General features: G+C 45.1%; 2 protein-coding genes across 3 annotated transcripts; one reads left to right on the forward strand and one right to left on the reverse strand.

The window, feature by feature from the left end:
* Nucleotides 1–2461: 2461 nt before the first annotated feature.
* CDCA8 (cell division cycle associated 8) lies at nucleotides 2462–20208 on the reverse strand. Its single transcript, XM_074976353.1, has 11 exons — nucleotides 20076–20208; nucleotides 18327–18439; nucleotides 16306–16434; nucleotides 13981–14021; nucleotides 12781–12856; nucleotides 11206–11351; nucleotides 10697–10776; nucleotides 9990–10088; nucleotides 5188–5314; nucleotides 4339–4425; nucleotides 2462–3958 (listed from the first exon to the last, which is right to left on the reverse strand). The coding sequence occupies exons 2-11, from the start codon at nucleotides 18421–18423 to the stop codon at nucleotides 3920–3922; spliced, it is 921 nt and encodes a 306-aa protein (XP_074832454.1). The 5' UTR covers nucleotides 18424–18439; nucleotides 20076–20208; the 3' UTR covers nucleotides 2462–3919.
* A 55-nt stretch (nucleotides 20209–20263) lies between these two features.
* Nucleotides 20264–23585, forward strand: AIRIM (AFG2 interacting ribosome maturation factor). Of its 2 annotated transcripts, none has more exons than XM_074976192.1 (5): nucleotides 20264–20349; nucleotides 20754–21095; nucleotides 21903–22082; nucleotides 22564–22682; nucleotides 23127–23584. In XM_074976192.1, exons 2-5 carry the CDS (start codon nucleotides 20824–20826, stop codon nucleotides 23162–23164), a joined length of 609 nt encoding a protein of 202 aa, XP_074832293.1. In that variant the 5' UTR covers nucleotides 20264–20349; nucleotides 20754–20823; the 3' UTR covers nucleotides 23165–23584. The 2 variants fall into 2 exon arrangements, with proteins under 2 accessions (XP_074832293.1, XP_074832294.1); XM_074976193.1 differs by having other exon boundaries at nucleotides 20271–20349; nucleotides 20802–21095; nucleotides 23127–23585.
* The last annotated feature ends 226 nt before the right edge of the window (nucleotides 23586–23811 follow it).

Genomic DNA, 23811 nt, shown 5'->3' on the forward strand with positions numbered 1-23811 from the left:
ACTCAAGTGTATCCAATGAATCTATATGAAGTCATGTATATATACACCATTCAGTACAGAGCAGAGGAGGAGCAAGTTCTGCTTTCTTTTAAAGTCTTATTTGTACACCTAATTTTTGTCATTCTAATGGGCTCCTTGCCACAGCACCTTGTCTCAATGCAAATACTTAGTTAAAATGACGATCTAGATCCAAAAGCACAACACCATCCACATACATCTTGTTTCAGCTTCAGAGCATATTCTGCAATGGCCCTGATTGGGGAAAGGCTTGCAGAGCACTAAGTCGTTGTGCACTTTGAGCTCTGTCCTTCCACCAAAAGTGCCATGCTCTGGCCCCTGAATATTTGATCTTTGGTTTGATTAGCAACAGTACTTCAGCTCATTGTTTGGAGGCACACAGAACAATGATTATAACGCAATTAAGCACAAGCCAAAGTAGGCAGAGCTCATTCTCATTCAATCCAACTATCTGTAAACAGTGGGCTACAGATTTGCAGGGCTCTAAAAGTAGGGCTTCTAGGCCCAGGATGTTGAATTAAATCCAGGATTTGATAGGAAGCCAGCGTAGAAACCTGAGGAATAAGTGTGAAATGTTTGCTCTGTGCTGGACAAATCTGCTTTTACATGAAGCACTGAAAGATGATGAAAAACATACTTAATGAAGGATATTGGCTTTGACTTCTGTATTACAAACTGCTGTATTTATACTGCAATTACTTTCTAAGACAGCATGATCATTTTCATATTTTACATGTCAGTGGAATTTCAGCATAGGCATTAAAGTTTGAGACAAAATCCTGAGGCTTAGTAATTTGCAAGTAGTGCCACCTGCAGTTAGGATTTAGAGAAAGCTGCCAAAACCACCCAGGTGTTAATAATGGAATCCCATGATTTAAGGGTTTGCCTAAACTGCAATCAGAGGTGTGACTGCAGCTGAGGTAAGTATACATGTGCTAGCTTTAATCTAGCTAGCGTGACCAGAAATGAAGGCAATTACACAGGCTTCTGCATAGGCTGTACAAAATTTGCCCTGGACACTTCCTGTGGAATTACACTACTTGCTGATATCTCTGGAAACATGGTTACATAACCCACTATCCTCATACCTACAACTAAAGGGTAGATATGGCCTATCTGTATGCGCTCCCTGCTAGCACTACGCTATGGCATGTGTAGCTACTTTCTAATCATCATCATGCTTTATATTAAAATATGCTTCACTGTGGGTTGAAACTAGAAAGGTTATGAATTGCTGACTACCAGCAGAGAGGGAGGAGTGTGGTCTCCATGAAATGCTATCATTTTCTAATCTTTGAGGTCAGATTATTCTGTATGTATGTATTGGTTTCAGAAGTAGCAGTCCATCCATATAAAATATATGGGCTAGAAAGTGACTATGCCTACAAGTTTAAAAGGAATACCACCAACATGAAACACAAAACCACATTCTTGTCTACATTTTTGCAACCGCTATTGGCTCAAATAATCACACTACTATAAGGGGGCAGCCAAAATATTTTTTCTGTCTTTTCCAGATTGCTAATGTTATGAAACTGGTTAACCCTCTTTACCTTGCCTTTGTGCAGATTTTTCAGTCTCCTGGAAAATGGAAAGAAGTTAAGAATTTCAAGTTGATGTGACACCTTGAATCCAACTGCCTCACAAAGTTGCATGCAAATATGACCCACAGGATGAACGAAGACCCAGGGTAAACTGTCTCATTCAAAACAGGGATGTGACATTTAAATTCTGGTATGTTCCTGTCCTGACACTTGCAGTGTGGTGATTACCATTAAGAGCTATAACAAACTCCAGCCTTTCTTTTAAATTCTACAGGTTGTCAGATGCACAGATGCCAGGGCCAGACCCAGACCCATATCATCTTTCCCGCTTTGTTACAATAGCCTGATACTCTGCCACTCTTAATATTTCATAATTTCCTCAGCTTTGAAGACATTTGCCATTCTAATTTCTTTGAAGTTGAAGGAATTTTGGAAAATTACAGAGCAGTAGTTACAATGTCATTTTTTCTTTTGCATCTCAACTTTTCCACAGTTGGAAAGGATCTGAAAAGTTACAGCAGATAAAGGAAACCTTAAAAGAAATAAGCGAAAAGATCTAGACAGTTGTTCTATTGGAGTCAGTGGAGAATAGAAGCTAAGAGTGGTCTGGAAAGGGGGGAAAAAAACCAAAATTTGAAATGTAAATTCAAATAAAATCTACATGAAAATTTTCCTTTAAAAAAGTTCAAGTAAACTTTCTTCCCATGAATGATTTTTTCAGCTAGTCCCATTCCCTTTCTTGGCAAGAGGATAATACTTTTTCTTTTGTAATGCATATTAAGAATTATAGCCAAGTGCTATACACTAACATGGCCACTGGGATTATATGTTGAGACAAAACAGGAAAAGCTCACGCAGTTTACTGTTAAGAACTGTCTACTGTATTCCAGTAATGCCTTAATTTATAATGTATTTAGACTTCCAAGTAGAAGGCTCGAGGATAGTATAAAACAGGAAGTAGAGTAAAAGAGGTTGAAAAGCCATTATTACCGTAGTTCTAGAATGAAGCACAGAACAGGAGCCCAGACAGCGTGGTGATCATGTTCCACTTTGGAAAGATACAGGGTGTTAACTTTTGTAGCAAAATTCAGCTTTCTGAACTTCTGTTCTGGCTTCTTAGAGCTACTCTGCAGACTGTGAAAACTGCATGTACAGTATTCCTGATGCAGAACAGCTGCTGCGCTTCCAAGCCAGTGTTCGGTCATATAATTCCTGCACAGGTCATGCAGTGCGCTTCAGGCTTTTTCCAGCACTGAAAAACTGGAGAACAAGGTGCTAGACATTGACCATTCTAATGCTTCTGTGCTGTGCATGCACTATTCAGCAAAGCAGGAATTTTCCCAAACGGTAAAAGTCAATGTATAGGTAACTAATTTTATTCCATCTGTAAACAGTATTATCATGTAAAACTCTTTTAGTTCATCAATAGAATGGAGGAAATATCCCAGTGGAGACACAGTGGACATTCCAGACATAGTGGAATTTGGCTCTGCCACCTCCCTATCTTCTCCCTAGACACTGGTGCAGAAGGCAACAGAATTCTCATGTGTAGGAGATCACCACTGGCTGCCTCCAACCACTTAAAACAGGCTTGCACCAGTCCGTATATGTACCTTAGGAGCTGGGAGGTCAAGATAATTGTTTTGTAGACAGACGTTTTAAAACTCAGTAAAATTATGGGTTTATGAACACACCAGTGTATTCACTTCTTTAAAAACAAATGCAGGATGTACAATAAAAGACTTCAAGTACATTGTTCACTGAAAACAGGAAAGCAAGAATTGAAAAGTTCATTGGCTGCTGCGAGAAGAACAAAAAAAAGATTTGTTGTACCCCTATCACCCGTGGCAGCTTCATTAGCTGGTCTGCAATTAAGCTTTCATTTACCACCCCCCTACTAATTATCTGCAATTGAGGTTTTTATTCCAGCACTTAGAATACACCTAACTAGTGCCTTACAAGGATGGCATCAATAGAAGACTTGCCTGGCAGCTTCATCACTTTTGCTCCCACACCAGATACAACTTTTGTCAACCACAACTGTAATCCAAGAAGTCTCACTTCTTCCATCTTCAGCAGATTTCCTGGGCAGCTATATCCACTTGACTTGCCTCTCTCACACCCCTGAGGATCCAAGGCCAAGGTACAGCTACCTTGAAACAGAAAACTAAGTACTTTTTTCTATACAAAAAGACGTCAAACTATTCTAATCGCATAACATATCAAAGGCTGAAAATTGTTCCTAACTTCCACCATGTAACAGAAAGATTAAAACAACTGAGTAAGAGTTCACGTTGTAGTCCTAAAATTAATGTTCCAAATTTACAAAGAAAGTCAGTATCCCTGAAATTTCATTTCTAGGTCTTCACACTGCTGCATGCTTGTGCAAGACGAACCTAAAAAGGAGAAAAATCAATCAACTTGTAAAGAATATATGCTTGCCACCTCCTAAAGTCACCAACACTAGCAAAAATGGACAGCACACTCACCCCTGAATTAAACTCCAAACACTACTAACAGATCTCTCCCACCAATGAAAGCACTGTTTGTACACAGGGCTATGTATTTTCCTAACTAGTTCAGCAGACCCACATTGTGTAAAACCATATTGTCTGTGTATGCGAAGATCCAGGCAGACAAAAGGAAGAGAATTTAAGTGGATGACTCAGAGTCTAATGAAAGCTGATGGCCCAATAACTTAAATATAGGGACAATGAAAACACTAGGCATCACAGCAGACCAGTTTCAATTCACAGCCAAGTATACAACAACTTACTGATAACTTCTTCATAATTCCCAGGGTCTCTGGATTGAGATGACTCAAATTCCTTCTGGTCAGCTCACTGGCTGCTAAACGAACGTTCTGTGGAGACAAGACCACAAGTATCACTTACTGTTCAGCTGAGTCAGACTGGTAATGTTAGTTTGCATGTGGAATCAGTGAAAGAGCCAAACAAGCTGGTAGTGGCTGGATTATCTATTAGAAAGATAGACTGCCATCATTAAGAGTGAGGAATCACATACTGATTTTATAGGACATGATGGACCCATGGTCCTGGGAGCACCATAGGGTTCCCCATAAAACAGGACTACAGGTTCCACCTCCCTTGTCCGGAACCCTTGGGACCTGAGCAGTCCAGGGATTCTGCTGGACCAGGAAAGGTCAATTCCCTGCTGGCCTATGGCCTCACTGCCAGGCTCCCCTCTCAACTGGCAGCCACTTCCTGGCTTTAGCTGTGGCTCCCTGGCCCTACTGTGGGCAGCAGCTCCCCAGAGAATGGCAGACCACAGCTGAGGCCAGAGAGCTATGGCCAGCAGCGTGGCCTGGGAGCTGCAGCCACTTTCCATCTCTCAGCCCCCAACTCTCAGGGCTCCACGGCACTCTGGTCCAGCAAGGTCCGTAGTCGTGCTGGACCATGGATGGTGCTGGACCAGAGAGTCATGAATTTTAGTAGTTCAACCTGTAGTTACCAGTAGAGGATCAGATGCAGCATGAGACACATCTCACACCTTTGCTGCACTGCTCATGGCAAATGTTGCTACCAGTCATTCTTTTAAATTGCATTTGGTGCACTTCAAACCCACCCAACTATTTCCCTGCATTTATAATAACTTTCTGCTTTACCTCCCCTCCTCCAACAGGGACCGTAATGATGATGTCATTGCTGTTGGCAAGAGGACTGCCATTTGCAGAGACTATGTAAACATGCTCGTGAGCTGCAGGGGTGCGCAGACCTGGTGTCTTGAAAACCCTGAAAGACATTCCAAAGTTACTGCTGAATAACTTTACTCCAGCCCATTAAAATGATCCAAGTACAGTTCAAGAGATTCTCCCCAGGTAGAGGCTTGGTCTACACTAGCGCAGTCAGAATAGACATATCTGGAGTTGACTGTAAGGCCTGTCCTCACAGAGGGAGGTTGCTGGGAGCGTTTCTCCTGTTGACTTCTCTTACTCCTCACAAGAGGAATAGTACAGGTGGTCAACTGTGAACCCCAGAGAGATCAATTTTGTGTGTCTTTACCAGATAAGCGGAATTGAACTCTGGAAGATTGACCCTGAACAGTTTGCTCTCCGGGTAAGTATAGACATACCCAAAGATTTCAAACATCTCATTTTCAAGGGAAACAGAAGGTTGGAGACAAATGTGTAACTTGAAGCATGAAACAAAGAGAGGTTGTCAGAAACCAACTGTACTGATAAACTCTGATTAAACTAGGTCATGATTTAAATGAATCATTTCTTATCTATTAGCTGCAATGAAAGCGCTAGAAGATCCCACCATGAATCTTGTCTCCATTTCAGATCATACACACCAGTGACCAGATATTTCCACTGGAAGAGTAGCTAATACATTCTTTAAATATTTGAGAAAGATTTATCTTACACAAACTCCATGCTTTTTTCTACGAGAATGAGTCCAGAGCTACAGGATGTAAAGGTGTTAAGTTTATCCCTTTTCTTCTAGTTAAGACCTTCATCCGCCCTCTTCATTGGGATTACAGGCTTCTGGCTCTAAGGCTATCGAAATGCTGAGGCCAAAAACCTAAGGCCATAAAGCAGTAATCCCCAACCTTTTTTATGCCCTAGAACACTTTCAGAATTTAAGGGCAACACAAGGTCTACCCCGCCTCTCCTCCAAAGCCCCACCTTGCTCATTCCTCCCTCTGATCTCCTTCACTCATTCTCCACCATCACTCAGTTTTACTGGGCTGGGTTGTAGTTGGGAGGGAGATTGGGGTACAGGAGAGGATATGTCCGCTGGCTCTGGGAGAGAGGTCAGGGTTTAAGGTGTTGGCTCAGATGAAGGTCAGGGTTGGAGTGGGATTTTTGGGTACTAGGTCTGGGAAGAGGATCTGGGCAGGGCTGCTGGTTCTGGGAGGGGGTTCAGTGCTGGGGTAGAAGGGGATGTTGGCTTTGGGAGGGGGCCGGGGTTTGCAGTGGGGGCTCCCGCAGTGTGACACTCACCATTGGTGGCAAAGCAAGGCCAAAGCAGGCTTCCTGCTTATCCAGCCCCATGCTAGGGCCCTGCATGGATACAGATGTCTATCCATTGACAGACACTGGTGTCCTCTGAGCCATAGGTCTCTGCTCTCAGGAGCTGCTACAGTCAAAGGAAAGGAACCCTGTGCTACCGCCCCCAGGAGCCAATGCTCCCCTCCAACACTTCCTCCTGCCTGTGCAGCTGCACCACCCCCAAACTCGCTCCCAGCACAGCTGTGTCCGCCCAGACAGGAGGTAGGGCTCCTATGCAGTGACAAACTGTAGTCATCTCAATAGTCTATATTTTACACTGAAGAGGCTAATTGAGAGAAACTGTTCAACATAGTTAAGCCAATATTTCAAAAGCAGACTTTGGCTTTTGGCTTTACAGGCACAGCACCAGAATCCTGACACCAGTCTACAGAAATGATGAACACCCACAGCTCCCACTGACTACACTCTTACTGGAGACCAAGCAGCACTGCAGAAATCAGATCCAAGGGGTTTAAAAACAAACAAACCCAACCCTAAAATCTAAAGCAGACCCCTTGAAAATTTTAGATCTCTACCATATCCCTCCCTTAGTCATCTCTTTTTTTCCCCCACACTGAACTGCCCTAGGCTGTTTAATCTCTCCTCATATGGAAGGTTTTCCTTGGCACTAACCATTTTTGTTGCTCTTTTCTGTATCTTTTCTAATTCTAATGTACCATACCTTTTCAGAGAATGGGCCACTGGTACTGCACAGTATTCAAGTTGTGGTTATGCAATAGATTTGTATAGTGGCATTGTATTTTCTGTCTGTCTCTTTTCTAATGGCTTTTAACATCATTTGCCTTTTTGACTGTTTTGTGTCTTTAGCAGACATTTTTTCAGAGAATTATGAGTGATGACTCCAAGAATTTTCCTGTGTGGAACTGTGAATACAACCCCACCATCTGGTATATATTGGTGGGGTCACAGGGTCCGCTTGCCATTGGGGTATCCTCTCATGACCACATCTGGGTATTAGCTTTATTCAGGTCAGATGCATCCTCCGCCACTGGTGGCTCACACTGCGTCCCCTCTCGCTCTCCAGGACATATACTGCTTCCTGTTCATGATTCAGCCTTCTGGACAGGTCACTATATAGTCCTCTCTTTCAATGCCCCACTGAGGCAGCAGTCCTAATCTGCTCATCTTCCAACCCAAGGCCAGGTTCCATGTGCCATTCTCCCTGTGGCTGGAAAGGGAATTCCAACCCGGACAATCCTCTGGGCGACCCTTACGCCCAACATTCAGAGTGGTCCTGTCCATTGAATGGTTTGGAACAACCTCCCCGGCCCCATGGAGCCAGGGCAGCCCATGGTACTAGTGGGAGACCTGGCACCAGCCACAGAGGTCTGGCCTGCTCCCACACTCACCAGTGTTGGGAAGTGGAGTGGCCTAGCCCCAACTCCATTGCTTGATGGAGGTGGCTTGCTTGGGGAAAGAGGGGGAACCAGCCCCTCATTTATCAGTGGTGGGAAGCAGGGCATTGCAGCTGTGATCCATCAGTGTGAAGCAGGCGGATGCCAGGTCATTCTGCTTCCTGCTGTTGCCAGGGAGTGCAGGGGCAAGCTGAACTATAGCTGCTGGCACCAGGCTCCCTACTAGTACGCTGAGCCATGGTGCTCAGGGAGGGTACTGGGGAAGGGGTGGAATGGGGGCAGAGGAGGGAAAGGAAGAAGTGAGTGGTCTCAGGACCTGCACCCTTTCCCCACAGGAGTAGCCCTGCCAACAGCTATGGTTTGCTTGCTGCCAGGCTCTGCTGCTCTTTCCCTAGACTTCTTTCAGCTTCCCTGTTTTAGCTCCCCGCCTCTGAGTTTACCAGTCCAACTTCTCTCCTCCAAGGGAAATCCAACAGACTGCTTTTAATTCTGTAGCTCCAAACACATCTCCCTTCTCCCAGGGTGTGGCTGCCAATGACATCTGCAGGTCTCTTGTGTTCACAGCTGGCTAGCTTTATATGAGCTCAGCCTGCCCCTGCCCAGATAGACTCTACCTTCATTTAGTGCTTCTCCATCAAGCCTAGGTGTCCTCCCAGGTGCAGCCTACAGGGTTACTTGACCTGTTCTGCCTGGTGTGGCAAGTACGCTCCATTGAAGCTGAAATTATGTTCTCCAACATGCATTACTTTGCATTTATCAGCACTAAATTTCATCTATGATTTGGTTGACTGGTCACCCAGTTTCGTAAGACCTCTTTTGAATTGTTCATAGTCTGCTTTGGATTTAACTATGAAGTAATTCTCCATCATCTCCAGATTTTGCCATCTTACTGTTTACCCCTCTTTGCAGATCATTTATGAATATGTTGAACAGAACTGCTTCCCAGACACTTCACTGATGGATCCTGCTGTTTGTCTTGCTCCATTGTGAAAACTGACCATATTTTCTTGCCCTTTGTTTCTTATTTTTTAACCAGATATTAATTCACAAGAGGATCTTCCTTTTTATCCCATGATTGCTTACTCGAAGAGCCTTGGTATGGAACCTTGTCAAAGGCCTCATGGAAGACCAGGCACACTGTATCTACTGGATCACTCTTGTCCGCATGCTTGCTTACACCACTTCAAAGAATACTAACAGATTGGTGGACAATGATTGCCCTTTACAACAATGATATTGACTCTTTCCCAACATATCTGATATTTGTTGTTTATTATAGTTTCAGCCAAGCTAGGCTTACTGCTGTAATTGTCACGATTGCCCCAGGGCCTTTCTGAAAACTCAGGTTATCCTCCTCTCATCAGGTACACAGGCTGATTTAAGCAATAAGTTATGTATCAGAGTCAGTAATTCTGCACATATCAGTTACATATATCTGAACAATGGGAAAAGGAGAAGTACAGTATGGGGACAATTCAAACAAATAAACGACAATTCTGCTGATTGCAGAGAACAAGGCGGAGCACAGTAAGCCATGCACAAATGAATATGGAACCACGAAGTCTTATATTCTAATACTGGCTCCATTGGCTCACCTCTCTACCTCAGTTATTTCATCCTTAACATTTCAAGATCATGAAGGTTAGTCAATACTTCTACAGCACTTTGAATATGTGAAGTGTTATACGCTATTATAGCTCTCACAATATGCATCAAGTATCAGAGAGGTAGCCGTGTTACTCTGTAGCTTCGAGAACAACAAGAAGTCTTGTGGCACCTTATAGACTAACAGATATTTTGGAGCATAAGCTTTCGTGGGCAAAGACCCGCTTCACCAGATGAACGCGTATGCATAATATCCATCAGTTATGAACAGCCACTGCCATGAGGCAGAACTGCAACTGTTTTGTTTTATGTCATGGAAGACTAATGGCAAGACACATTAGATGTCTTGACACTTTGGATATGCTTATATTTCATAAATACATGCAGGATACTATAAATATACAATGGGTTTGCTAATGAGTGCATCCTCACCTGGAATCAAACCTCGGGGTGACAATGGAGGTCCCTGCCCGTGTGCAGGCATCAGTGACTCGGCCAAGGACTGGAGTGACAAAGTTATTTTTGCTTGATCTGCTCAAAGAGAGTGAAAGTGATAAGATGAAGCCCTTTTAAAAGATCACGTGAGCAGTTGTTTCTTAGTTCTGACCAGTGTTCCCTACCAGTTGAGCACTTGAGTCAGCCAACCCAGAGAAATTCAAATGATGCCTAGCTGATTAGCAGAGCGCCCAGAGCACCCACAGTTAGCAGCATGTATCTACAAATAGCTTGGTGCATACAACAAAATTTATTCTGCCCATGGATGGAAAACATGAGAAGGAACATTGGTTCTGACCATCTTATTTTAGTTAGAAAAATGGAGAATGATGTTAGGGTATTTGGAAATAACAGGCTTCCCCTGATTTCAGGTAACGCCATGGAGCAAAGACTGAAGTTTCGTAAAACCTTAAGTGTAAAATCTCAGACACCCTCCATGAGAGCAGCTGGTCGCTCACCTCACTGTACTACCAGACTGGAGACTGACGTCTGAAGAGCATCTCCATTTACTGCTACCATACCTTTGTACAATTTGCATTGCCAGGCAGGTCACTTCCAGCTCAATGGCTACATTAGCAACATCATTTCTAGTCTCCTTTTCCATCCCAACACTGAGAGGGAGTCACACTACACCAGATTCTTACCTTTTACTAATGCGCCTCACTCTCGCTGATGGAGGTCTTCTGTTCTTAGAAACCACAGCCTTTCTGGTTGATGCCTTTACCTAGATCACAAAGAACTCAAAGAATTATTTACTGGTTCAAGAACAAACCATAGCTCACTTCCAGTTCTGAAGTATCCCCACAACTGAGCTATTGCTGGTAACAAGAACTGAAGAACAAGACTCAATGCTCCTCTTATCAGGTATTTGTATTTGTTGAAAACCTTTCCCTTTTGAGTCTTGGCTTTATCAAAGTCTAGAACTTAGCAAGAGACAACACAGGGATTTTTGTGGAATCCTTTTCCATAAATATCAGAGTTCCAATAGTTAGAGCAGTCTTGGGTAGAGACTCCAGCTCCCAAAACATCATGGACATTGAATATACAATTTAAGAGAAAAGGGAATACAAAATGTTTCTTTGAAGTGGTTGGGTTGTGTGTTCCACCTCATAACATAATCTAAGACACCACCGCAGTAAGATCAGCTATTTACCTTCCCTATTTTGGGATTAACATTTTCATGTTCTAGCTCCAACTCTTCAAGGGCTTTGGTATCCTGCTTACTCTTTTTTGCTACAGGGAGCAAACTAAGTTCTGTTTCTTCTTCAATGGCATCAATATCCTGTTTGGATTTTTCAGCTAGAAGGAAAAAACAGTGTCCAAATTGAAAAAATTAGAAGTGCATTAAATTATTCACAAAAAGTCAGAGAAAACAATCATGACGTTTGTTTGGCAAACAAGTTATTGAACTAACAGTTATACACTTAAAGGAGAGATAATGTAGGATTTTATAAGTAGGACCCTATCAAATTCACAGCCATGCAAAACGCATCATGAACTGTGAAATCTGGCCCTTTGGGCTTGTCAATACTTAATGGAACATTGATGGTGGTCAATCTTCCAGAGTTCAATTTTTCTGGTGAAAACATGGCAAAATCAGCTTCTGTGGGCTCAGCTATCAACCCCCGTTCACCACACTTTTTGCATGTAGTAAGGGACGTTGATGCAAGACTACAGAAGCTCGGACTTCACTAAGAAAGTAAGTCAATTTGGGTATGTCAATTCTAGCTATACAAATGCCGTAGCTAAAACTGTTTATCTGAAATCGACTTATTTCCCTAGTATAGACTTACCCTTTGGGTGCTTTTACCCTCTAAAACACTGATTTCACAGGGAAGACAAGTGTTTCTCAAACTGAGGGTCCTGACCCAAAAGGGAATTGCAAGGAGAGGCACAAGATTATTTTAGGATGATTATAGTATTGCCACCATTACTTTTGCCCTGTCATCAGTTCTGGGCAACTGAAGAATGCTGACTGTAATGTTGGCCAGGTGCCCAGCTCTGAAGGCAGCATCCTGCCTAGCAGCAGTACAGAAGTAGGGTATAGTATTGCCATCCTATGTTGCCTTTGCTGCTGCTTTCAGAAATGGGTAGTTAGATAGCAGTGGCTGCTGAGGGTCCAGATCAGAAGGCAACTGTATAGAAATAAGGATGGCAACACCAAACCATACCATCTTTACTTTTGTGCTGCTGCTGGTGACAGTTCCATCTTCAGAACTTGACTCCTGGCCAGCAGCCACCACAGAACAGAGCAGCTGGAAAGAAAGTAATGCTACTGCCAGATCCTGCACAGAAGTAAGGGGAGCAGTATGCAACACGCATACAACAATTTTGCAACCACCCCCCAACTCCATTTTTGGTCAGGACCCTACAGTTATAACACCATGAAATTTTAGATTTAAACAGATGAAATACTAAAATTTACTATTTTTAAAATCTTAAGACTGCGAAATTGACCAAAAATATCCATGAATTTGGTAGGGCCCTATGTGTATAAGGAAAGAAGTTTTATGGAAGGCATAGACAAATGTGAATAACATTTCTGTAAGGTTTAGCAGTCTAAGCTAATATTGTCCAGATGTAACATCAGACTGAGGCAACAGTTGTTTCTTTGAAACCTGCTTAGGACAGTACATGAGATCTGGAAGACAGCTGACAAGATTCATACGGAACAAAAAATCCCGCTATTGACTGCAACCAGAATATTCAGCTATACTTATAAACTGACCTTTCTTGACAATTCTCAAAGGTGTCTGGATAACTTCCGCTGTTAGTTTGCTTATTTCTGACAGTTCCAAATCTGCCTAAAATCAAAAGCAATCAAAATACCATGTGTATTATTAAAAACATAAACCAAAACTCCTTCTATGCTGCTTTGCATTTTGTTATGTTCACACCTCCCAGTATTTTAGAAAATGATAACAGCTGGCAGGACATGGACACCAGTTAGTATTGAAGGACTGTTCAGCTGCTGCATCTATTCGCAACCACAAAACACTGCAATCCAGTCCTAACTTGCATATTTTCTGGTGAGTGACAGGGCAAGGTAACAGTCTGTTTAGTTGATTAGTATCACTGGTAGGCAAGACAAGATTCTATTGCAGAAAAATAGTTTGCTACAAAAAGAATACTAATATTGAAACATTTCAACTATCTTTGCTACAAAAGAAAGTATCTTAGGATGCTTCTATTTTTCTCTTCCTTAAAAATCAAAGGCAGACAGTTTTTGCATGCCTGAGAACATGCCTCTGATCCCTCCCCATGGCTTCTCTCTCCCCCACAAGTTCCTCTAGGCCAGCAGCAGCCAGCTTGTAACAGCTCCCTGCTGCCAGACTGGTGACAGAGAGAAGCCACCAGCTTCTACAGCACCACTTCAGCCTGAGGGAAGCCCTGGAGTCCTACTAGAAACTGAATGGGAGGCAGCAATGGAACATAGGGAGGCCCCAAGCCTCACAGAATTCACATGGAGGTGGAGCGAGAGGAAGCCCCAGCCCCCTGGCAGAAGCTGTGTGGTGGGGGAAGGAAGACTCAGGACCCCAGCAGAAGCTGCATGGAAGTAGAGGGGTTGGTTTTGCTGTGTATGGACCCATAATTTGTAAGGACAGTCCTGGTTAGAAGAAGAATTCTTCCATCAACCAAGGGCTGTTTATACTGGAGCTTAGGTCAGCTTAACTATGTGGCTTAGGGGGTGAGTGATGTAGCTGCATGACTTAGCTTTGAGCATAGACCTGGCCTCAATAAAGATCTTGGAGACAACTGTATTAGGTGGCAGCCATAACAATGACATGAGTTTCAATAGTCATTACAATGCACTGCAAGGGAGACTAGAAATACATCTTGGAGGAAGGAGTGCCAAAATTTAACATAAACAAAGTAATTGAAGGACAGGGCTAGAAATTTGGACAGGCAGGAGGTACATATTACCTACCGTTGCTGCTTCTTCTAGGGCTTTCTTACTTCCTCCTTTAGCTGAAGACAGAACATTTTTATGAATGTATAACCAGAATAATTTATGGAATACTAAAGTTTTAATACTTGGATAGAATTGAACAATAGCAGACAAACAATGAACATGTCCTGAAAATGACTAGCTTAACAGAAGGAAACTAGTGGGAATTCAGGAGTTACCCTAACTCAAAAATCTGTGTGTCTATGAAGCTATATGGACAGTATACGCAATTTGCCTTTTCTTTCCAGGTATTTTTTAACATATGATTTTGTACCCAGTTAACCCAGTGTCACATTTCACATTGTCTCATGTGCCACTGAGTTTAAGAATCCAAAGAAAAACATTTGTAGCATTATTCTGAATTTGCACTTTCATCCAAATGAACTTATCCAATATACTGACTTTGAATGTGATATGTTAAAAATATTTTAATGTAAATATAGATAACAATGACAATATAATTATTAGTTGTGTTTGTGTGTTCATTCTGTGTATTAAATTGAAAGAAAGAAAGAAAAAAGTATTGCTGAAAATCATGCCAATAATACTGGTCACTAAACAGAATTCATTAACTGAATGAATTTGACATACAACAGGATAGATAAAATAGATTTTCAAAAAAATATTAATTTTTTAAATTTAAACTGGATTTTTAAAAAGAAATCAGTACTAAATTTCTCATTTAAAAATAAGTTACAATTAAATCTCACCACAACCATGCTACAAATACACATACCGTCACACAAAAATGAATTACTAGCTACAATCTGTCCAGCTTAACTACTATTCTTCCTTCTTGAATGTTCTGGGCTTTCAATTACTGTTTCTCAACAAACTTTACAGAAAAAAAAGTAACGTGCAAAGAAAGACAAGCTGGACAGGACTGTTTCTATTCTGTGCTTATGTGAGGGTGGACATTGACCAAGAACAGCAGAGGTGTTAGTTAAGAAACTGTCTTAAAGACAGAGAGACAATATATAGAAAAGAATGGAAACAGCATAGAAAGTAACAATGGAGTGGGCTGAAAAGAAGAAAAGGGAAGACATTACTCAGCATACACACAGCTTTGTACATTCCCCCTACTTTTGCCACAGAAAAACTCTCAAGGCTTCTGCGCGTAACACTGACTATCTAGGAATATTTTGAACTTTTTGCCCCCATGGGAAAAAAGGAAAATGTGTTAAGTGCAAGAGGATGATGCAGGGCATAGTTGCAGGAATGAAACATCACAAGGAAAACTGCTTATTGAGAGAAAATGATGTGGATAAAGATATGGATATGGCTGAGTGGATCACCTGGATAGTAATTTAAGTAATTCACTTTGTCATGCATCATTCTCCAAGACTCTCTCTGCGTCTTTTAGTCGAAGTGCGATTTGACAAGTAAATTTCAAAGCCCCTTGCTGTGTTGGATGTTTCTAGCAAAAAAATTAAGCTCAGCTAATCCTTATGGCTTGTTTAGTTAGTTAACTAGGTTTAGAATATGTCACTCAAGTATACAATGCAGAAAGCTGCAGTAAGATAAATCAAGCTACCAGCTGCCACTGTCATTTTCCCATGTTATATTACACTAGGGGGCTGCATCCCCTGCTCCCCATGCTTGCCAGCACTCTCTTCTTCCCAGGGGGTCAGTGAACCGCACAGCCAGCTCTGACCCTCCTGGGGTGTCAGGGAGCCATACAGCCAGACCCAGCTTTCTCAAGGTATCTCCCAGCCCTGGCCCCTCTCCAGCCCTGGAAGCCTTACGATAGCTTGCTATGGGTGTCTCCAGTGGGGCAGTAAGGGAGGCAGGATAGAGGTTGGCCCTGCCCACCATCATGGGCAGGAACTGGGAGCAGCTGCCACCATCAGGCCATGGCAGGGAGGGAAGGTAATGCTCAGAGCCAAGCTCTGGCTGCTGCAACTGACACACCTCACCCCCTCCCCCATCCACTGGGTAGGGCAGCAGGAAAAGGCTCCCTTGCCAGTAGCGAGAGCAAGCTCAGCTCTGAGAGGCATCTACCCCACTCACCATGGCCTTGTGGTGGCAGTTGCTGACATCTCCTCCCCTGCCAGGTGAGTCCTAGAGCCAGTGGCAGGGAGAGTGGACAGGGTGGGTGTGCATGTGTGAAGGCTGGGAGAGGAACTGGGGGTGGGCGCATCTCCCTGGGGAGCTGCGCAGCCAGCTCTGGCCTTCCTGGGGCCTCTTCCAACCCTTGTCTTGATTTAAATCAATCCACCCTGACTTATAAACGCAATTATGGCTCTAAAGATAGTATATTTCTGAACTATTTTGTCAACACATATTGGAAGGGATGGACCATACCAAAGTAGTCAAGCCAGTTCATCTCTCTCAGTGCTAGAGGAAGTCGGAGGTTTTCTATGTTATAAAGATTATCCAATTCCTTGAGAAGATTTTGCCCATTTGTTTGTAGCTGATCAATTCTAGTTTGAACTAAAAGGAAAAAAGAAAGTTTTGATTAGCTATTACAGACAACAAAAGTTAGTAAGGAATTTACACGTCAGGGCTTGAATTGTTGTTTCTCTGAGTATCAGCAAAAATACATTCTCTCATGAACATGCCTGTCTGATCAAATCTATTTCGTTCTTCCCAAATGAGCCTTTTTGAGCACTTGTATTTTCATTTGCTGTGAGCCATGGTAGAAAATTAATCAAAATGCATAAAAGCATATGTGCTGTACTTCTGTATAAGGAGTCCCTATACAGATAGGAGGGTTCTACCTGTCAGTGTAGCTAATCCACATCCTGATGGGCAGTAGCTAGAGGGACAGAAGAATTCCACAAGGTGGAACAGATTGTTGCCTACCACCTGTACAGTAGACCCCCGAGTTACACGTAGGTTGCATTCCTGCACAATCACACATAACTCACATTTTGCGTAAGTCAGGAAGAGCTGGTAACGCTCCTCTCTGCTTGCAGGCACCAGGAAACAGACCAACGCTGCTGTGCTGGTCTGTTTCCTGGCTCCCAACGTGGTAGAGAGCCAGGAACCAGGTGTCAGCCTGGCTCCCAGGTCCTGCAAGTGGAAAGGAGCTGGGAGCCAGGCTGCCGCCAGGTTTCAGGCTCCCTTCTACTCCTGGGAGCCAGGAAACTGACCAGTGCTGCTGCTGCGCTGGTCACTTTCCTGGCTCCCACAAGTGGAGAGGAGCCAGGAGCCAGGCTGCTGTCTGGTTTCCAGCTCCCCCACATTCATCATTTCAACTCGCGTTAAAGCAAGTAACACACGCAAATTGAAATCGTGTATGTCGGGTATCTACCATACTGCAACCCATTCAGGGTACCATTAAACAATTACAACCCATACTCGAGGCCATCCTGAAACAAATCTTTCCCAAACCCCGTCTTCTGGTCTTCAAACTACCCCACAGTCCCATCATCAGAAACAAGCTCTCCAAAGACAAAGGCGCATTAACTCAAACCAGCACCAGAACTGCCAGACAGAAGCAAAACCTGTAGACATTCCACTGCTGTGATGATGAACACCTTTTAAGACATACTACTCAAAATCCGTGTCTTGTAAATATGCCTATTACATCATGTGATATACCTCTCCTGGTGCACAACATGTATCAGAGTAACAATTATAAACTCACACAAAAACTGATAAAGACAAAAATACCATATCCCCTGTGGGTGCACACTTTTCACATAATGATCACTACGTCTGACCTCTTGGTTCTCATCCTCAAATTAACATGCACAACACCTTCAAAACACAAGTCTAAGAAGTTCAAATCATAAATTTGCTAGATACTGAAAATCATGAACTGAATACACTGTATTTATGGCTTATTATAACAACGCATAGCCCAATAATACCATCATCTATTCCACCTTGTATTTAGCAGTGACAATGTAAGTACATTTTCCAGACGTGAACAAGAACTCTATATAAGCTTGTTTCTCCCCAAAAGAAGTTGCTTCAAAGACATTTTATCTTGCATACATTGTCTCTCTAAACACCCTATTCACAAGCACCCAGTGGTTAATATTTAGCAGCTGCCAGTGACCTCTGAAGAGTTCCAATTTTACCTTAATTCCTAATAGACCATGACCAACAATGCAGCATACTCATCACAACTAGCCCCTTAGATAAAGGCCTCAGGAAAGGGCAATGATTACATGAGAATCAAGAATTCATCCTTCTAAATCAAAGTTCTGGCTTTTGTCCAGTATCTATCCTGCCTGTACAAGACTTCAGTCTCCTGAGGTGTCAGTCTCCAGGATTACCAAGTCAATAACTTTCACCAGCATGAAATTAAAAAACAACTCACAACCTTGAAGCCTTTGTAGGGAACAAGTTTTATGAATGAGTATAATGGTTACCTTCACAATCAAAGTCCTTTAAAAACGCAGCCAGTTTTTTCTTTTTCACATTATTTTTGCTGGTTCCATTGTTTGTTTTCTTCCTGGATGGTGCCATGCTGTCAGATGGAGCTCTGCAGCACAACAGAAACAGCAGTTCATTGATACAAGGGGACACTTGCCAATCAGAGACAAGAGGACTCCAGTTTTCTGCAATGCTGGGAGCTACTGCTGCTCTATCTGTATTGAACTTCCTGGTCCTACCGAAAGCCACAACACGGAACCTACATTGGTATCCTCTACAGATGAATGGTTCCCCAGGACCAAAGAGCAAATGCACCAGTGATGGCAAGAGTCTGAAAGCCTAGCAGGGACTTGTCTCAACACAGAGCTGCTTCTGATCAGCTCCACCAGTGGGGGAGCTCTGGGCTGGTGAGGTTAAACAGGCCCACTGCACTTTTGCTGTGGAGGGAGGGTAGGTGAGGAACAGTCATGGTGTGTCCCCATCTACATCACCTCTCTCTAGAGTAGGCAAAGCCCTGAGAACCACCTGCCCCAATCTAGGTGGGAGGAAGGGGCTGAGTTTGGGGGCTGGGGAGAGCTGCAGTGGGGAGTGCTGGGTGGCTCTGGGGTTAGTAGAGCAGAATGCTGGGGGTGGAGGCTGGAATTGGAGAGCTCTGGGATTAACCATACTGTGTGCTGGGGGGGGCTCTGGGATTAGCAGTTCTGTGTTCTGGGGGGGCCTCCAAGACTGGGAGTCTCTGAATGAAGAGCTGAATGCTGGCAGGGCATGGGGAGACTCGGGGATTGGGGATCTCTGGGATTAGCAGTTGCCTGTGCTGGGGGAGGCTCTGGGATTAGCAGTTGCCTGTGCTGGGGGACTCTGAGATTGGGGAGCTTTGGGATTAGCAGTTGCCTGTGCTGGGGGGCTCTGGGATTAGCAGTTGCCTGTGCTGGGGGGCTCTGGGATTGGGGAGCTCTGGGATTAGCTGTTGCCTGTGCTGGGGGGGGGCTCTGGGATTGGGGAGCTCTGGGATTAGCAGTTGCCTGTGCTCGGGGGGGCGGGCTCTAGGATTAGTTGTTGCCTGTGCTCGGGGGGGCTCTGGGATTAGCTGTTGCCTGTGCTGGGCGGGGGCTCTGGGATTGGGGAGCTCTGGGATTAGCAGTTGCCTGTGCTGGGGGGCTCTGGGATTAGCAGCGCTGAGTACTGACGACCCCTGGAAAGCCAGAAGAGACTTCAGCTCGCCATACTTCGGCGAAACCCCTCCACGGCCAGAGTGCCGCGAGCTGGAATTCACGCGCAAACTGGACACAACCAGCCTGGGCCCGAAGAGAGGCCGCGAGGGGCCAGAGACATCTGGAGCGGCGCAGGGACGCAGCACACGGCCCTCGGCCGGCGCTCAGGGCCACAGACCCTGGTGGGGCCGCCCTACGCCGCGCCCCAAGGCAGCTCTGCGCTTGACGCGGCGGCCCAGGGAAGAGCGCTGCGGGCGGCCGGGCGCGGCTCTGCCGGCAACGGGCCTTCAGCCAGCGGGCGGGGGGTTTACACCGCCGGTACCGGGACTAGCGCGGAGCGGCCCGGCCCGGCGGCCGCGTATTTGCAGCGGGCTCCAGCCGGCGGAGCTCGCGCCCAACAGCGGCCGCCCCGGGGGCTGCCCCCGCCACTCCGAAACGGGAGGCGGATTTCAGGGGGGCGGGGGGCCGCACCCCCCCCGGCCGGGGCCCTGCGGGTGGGGGAGGGGCAGCTGCACGGGCCCCCGCGTCACTCACCAGCTCGCGCCTGGCAGCCCCTGCGCGCGACCCGCGACAGCCACATTCAAACCCAACCACCCAATCCGCGGCGCGGGGCGGCGCACGGCGCCCGCGCTCCTGCAGCCACCGCCCGCGGGAGGCGGAGCGTGGCGGAGAACTACCGTTCCCAGCAGCCCTTGGGGGGCGGTTACAGCCGCGGGGCGACTTCCGGTGCGCGCTGTCGTTGTGCGACGTTTGCGGACGGGGGCGAGGAGCTCCACTTCCCGGCAGGGACGGGGAAGCCGCCGGGCTGGTAGGACTCCGGCAGGGGAGGGCGGGTGCGCGGGCCCTGGGGTCAGCCTGCTCCTCCCGCTCGGGCCCTGCTCCCCGCCCCCGTATCGCGATCCTGCCCCCCCCCGCCCCCGTATCGCGATCCTGGCCCGTCCTCCCCCCCCCCCCACACATGAGCTCCATGAAGAGACCGACCCTCCCGCCCCGCTCCGGTGGGGCTCTGGCCTCACACACATTCACCCCGGCAGCAGCCGCCCCGCCGGACCTGCTCCCTCGCCTTCCCCCTTGTAACGCAGACTCTCTCCCGGGGGGAGCCTGGGCTCCTCAGCCCGCGGGGCTGTCTGTGGAGGGGGCGGGGCGCTGCTGAGCACGGACGGGGGGGAGGGGGAGCCTCACGCCGTCTGTACCGGCCTGTGCTTATTGCAGGGGCCTATGTGATGCTCACCACGAGAGCCTCTCTCTTCCTGGCTGCAGCGCTGGCTGTGCCAGTCAGAGCATGTCCGAGAACCCAGCCATCGGGGTTCTTCACCAGTCCCTGCAGAAGGGCTTCCAGGCTATACACCAGCAGCAAGGGGCTTGGCAGCAGGCAATGATGGAGTGTCAGCCTCTTCTGAGCTCCCTCAGCAATCTGGCTGAGCAGATGCAGGCCTGCCAAAGAGTCACATTTGCACACACCCCATTGCGGAGTTTCCCAGATCTGGAAGAGCAGTTGAAGAATAAGCATCGCAGTGCAGCAGAGATTCTGCTGGAGGAACTGGGGACCAAAGTGTAAGTGGCTATTGTGTTAAGAACCTAAAAGTTGTGATCCTTAGGAAAGACCAAGCATACACGCTGGAAGGGGTAGTATTTCCCTCCCTTTTGTAGAGCTCTTGTCTGAAGGAGAGAGAATATGTCCATATCAACATCACATTTCTGCCTGGAAATGTTACACCTATTGTTCCAACAACATGCAAAATCAGAACAACAAAGTAAGGAGCAAATTGTCTTCTGGCTTTCAGTTTATTTACTTCATCCTCACATGGTGGGCCAGATTCTCAGCTAGTGCCGATCAGTATAGCTCCATTGAGTTCTGCTTGATCTTTGCTGATTTACCATAACTAAGAAAATGGCTTAGTGTTGACAAATATTCATTTTTACCTTTTGTCCTCATTTGCATCAGTCTTTCTTACAGAATCTGGGGAGTATGCATTTATATGGATGAGCATTTTAAAAAAGAAGAAATATGTAATTGTAAAACCACAAGCGTTATTGGAGATCTCAGCAATGTGAAATGTACTAATTTAGAGGAGCTAATGGTACTCATTAGATTTCAAGTTACAATGGCTCTTTAAATTATTATTCATCCCTTCAGTGATGTGCTCTATATTGTCACATAGGCTTGCCTTTTCCTCACATGAATTTCCTAGTTTTACATGTACTGTATATTTGTTGAACTTGCCAAGCTGTCACTTCATTATGAAGCATTTTTTAAAAGCAAGTATTTAGACTTGTCCATGTAATTAATTTAGGGGTGCAACATGAATGAGGCCACCCTCTGGAAAATGTAGTCCTGAGTATTACTCTCTATTTTGGCAGAGCTGATTTGCAGAAAGTGCGGGATGCAGTTAGTGGCTACGTGGGCACTGTCTTCCAGCTCTATGAGCAGCATGTGGATGTGCTAAGCTTTGAGGCATCAGTGCAGCGTACTGCTCTTAACCCCTCACTGGCTGACATGTTGGAATGGCTGCATGATATTGAGAAGCATTACCGACATGTGTATCCTTCATTAGAATTGCTAAAAGTCTGTAGCTCAAACAGATCAAGGAGGTTGTTGTTTTGATTCATGTCAACAGAACAGAGTTTACCTTTATTTCTGAGTTGTCATGAGCTTGTGACCAGTAAAGTGGCAATACAACTTGATCAAGGACCAGATGGATGGCTCTGGTAGAAGCCAGGAGAAATTAGATAATTAGGGGAAATTTTTAAACAAGGGAATTTCTCAAAGAATCTAGAAGATACAGTCCCTAGAGGATGGAGAAGCTTAGATATTTGGGGTGACTATTGTGGGTATGTTTTGACAAGGAGCAACAAAATCAAGCTTTCTCAGCATGTCCTGGTGGGTAGGAGGGGAAGTTAGACTGCAGGACTACAATGGGGCCCTACTCTCTCTTGAGCTCATAACTTCCCAAGAAGTCAGCCTGCATCTGCTTTCTCCACCTCCCTTGGCTTTGTGTTTCAATCCTTACCTTCCAGAAAGATACCTGGAGATTAAACTCCTCCTCCTCCAAATCAGATATGAGAATTTGCCAGACATGCAAACACTGCCACAGTCCTGGGAACGGATTTTGGAGCACAGTTGCAACAACATAGTTCCAGGTATTTTTGTAACAGCTCTTCACCATCATAGAGTGGACTTAGTGCTATTGAAAGGGACAGGCATAGTGCCTGGAGACTGAAGGCCACTGTCACCCGAACCTGTACTGTGCAGCCACAACAAGGTCTGTCAGTTAGTGCTGGCAGTGTGGGATAGTATTTGTTGTATGGACACTTGTCCTCTGGGAACTGGACTAAGACTCGCTGAACAATCACTGTATAATAATTTGAAATTACTGCAAACTGGACTTGTCTGGAACTGGGACCTTTGAATAGATGCAGAAGGTTGAGTATCCTATTTACCAGTTCTTCGGGGTTAATTGTATTGTTGGTGGGTTATTCCCTGTTCGTCCTTGATAATAAGTGGGGAAGTTCTGTGGGTGTGTGCATAACAAAAATAATACTTAATGCAACATTAACAGCATCTTTTCTTTCCTCCCAACTAAGACACTCTTCTGAAGGTCTCCTTTCTGGAAACTTTATGAGAGGAATGATTCATTTTGGGTGCTGAGGATAATGCCATAAAGGAGCTGGATTTGCTGAATGAGCTAGCCCAGGAGAGACTTTTTGCTTCTGAGCAAGGTGGTCTGTTAAAAGTCAAGCAAGCTCAGCACCTGGCCTTTTGGCACCCTGGTACCTCACATGAGTGATGCTACTGCTTCCTTGGCTTAAGGAAGTAGACTTGATGTAGGAGCTGAACAGTGGCTGGACTCATACATTGAAGACAAGGGGAAAAGGACAGATGTGGGCTTTCTTTTTTTTAGCTCAGGGAAAGCTGGCAGCAGCAATACTTGTGGACTTTTTGAATGCTAAAGGAAATTGATTTTTTAAATAAAAAAATCTGTGTATGTGTGATTAATGGTACAGTGTGGTTCTACCTCAGGTAGCTAAATAAATGTCAGAGCAAAAACTTGTACTTAAAAATATTCCTTGCCTTTACATGCAACACTCAAGTTTGCTACGACATTAAGTTTAAAGGGTAACTTCTGTGATGGCTGACAACTGCACCTAAGAAGTAGTCTGTCTGCTGAGTTTCCTTTTTTTGTGTGTGTCAGGCCTTCACCCAGCAAGGACAAAGACAGCCGTGTTTTCGGAAGGTGATCGTGAAGCTGCAGTACTGGCAGGTGCCATT

The sequence above is a fragment of the Carettochelys insculpta genome, chromosome 24 (genome assembly GCF_033958435.1).
Source record: "Carettochelys insculpta isolate YL-2023 chromosome 24, ASM3395843v1, whole genome shotgun sequence".
Classification (NCBI taxonomy): Eukaryota; Metazoa; Chordata; order Testudines; family Carettochelyidae; genus Carettochelys; species Carettochelys insculpta.

Bases quoted from the DNA above. Each gene is read 5' to 3' on its own strand.
- CDCA8 (XM_074976353.1), bottom strand. From the start codon at position 18,423: ATGGCACCATCCAGGAAGAAAACAAACAATGGAACCAGCAAAAATAAT. The intron at 12,857-13,980 runs GTAGGTAATATG...TTTTGATTTTAG, and splicing joins CCCTAGAAGAAGCAGCAACG to GCAGATTTGGAACTGTCAGA. The intron at 11,352-12,780 runs GTCAGTTTATAA...TTTTCCTTCTAG, and splicing joins TTTGAGAATTGTCAAGAAAG to CTGAAAAATCCAAACAGGAT.
- AIRIM (XM_074976192.1), top strand. From the start codon at position 20,824: ATGTCCGAGAACCCAGCCATCGGGGTTCTTCACCAGTCCCTGCAGAAG. The intron at 21,096-21,902 runs GTAAGTGGCTAT...CTATTTTGGCAG, and splicing joins GAGGAACTGGGGACCAAAGT to AGCTGATTTGCAGAAAGTGC. The intron at 22,083-22,563 runs GTATCCTTCATT...CCTTCCAGAAAG, and splicing joins GAGAAGCATTACCGACATGT to ATACCTGGAGATTAAACTCC.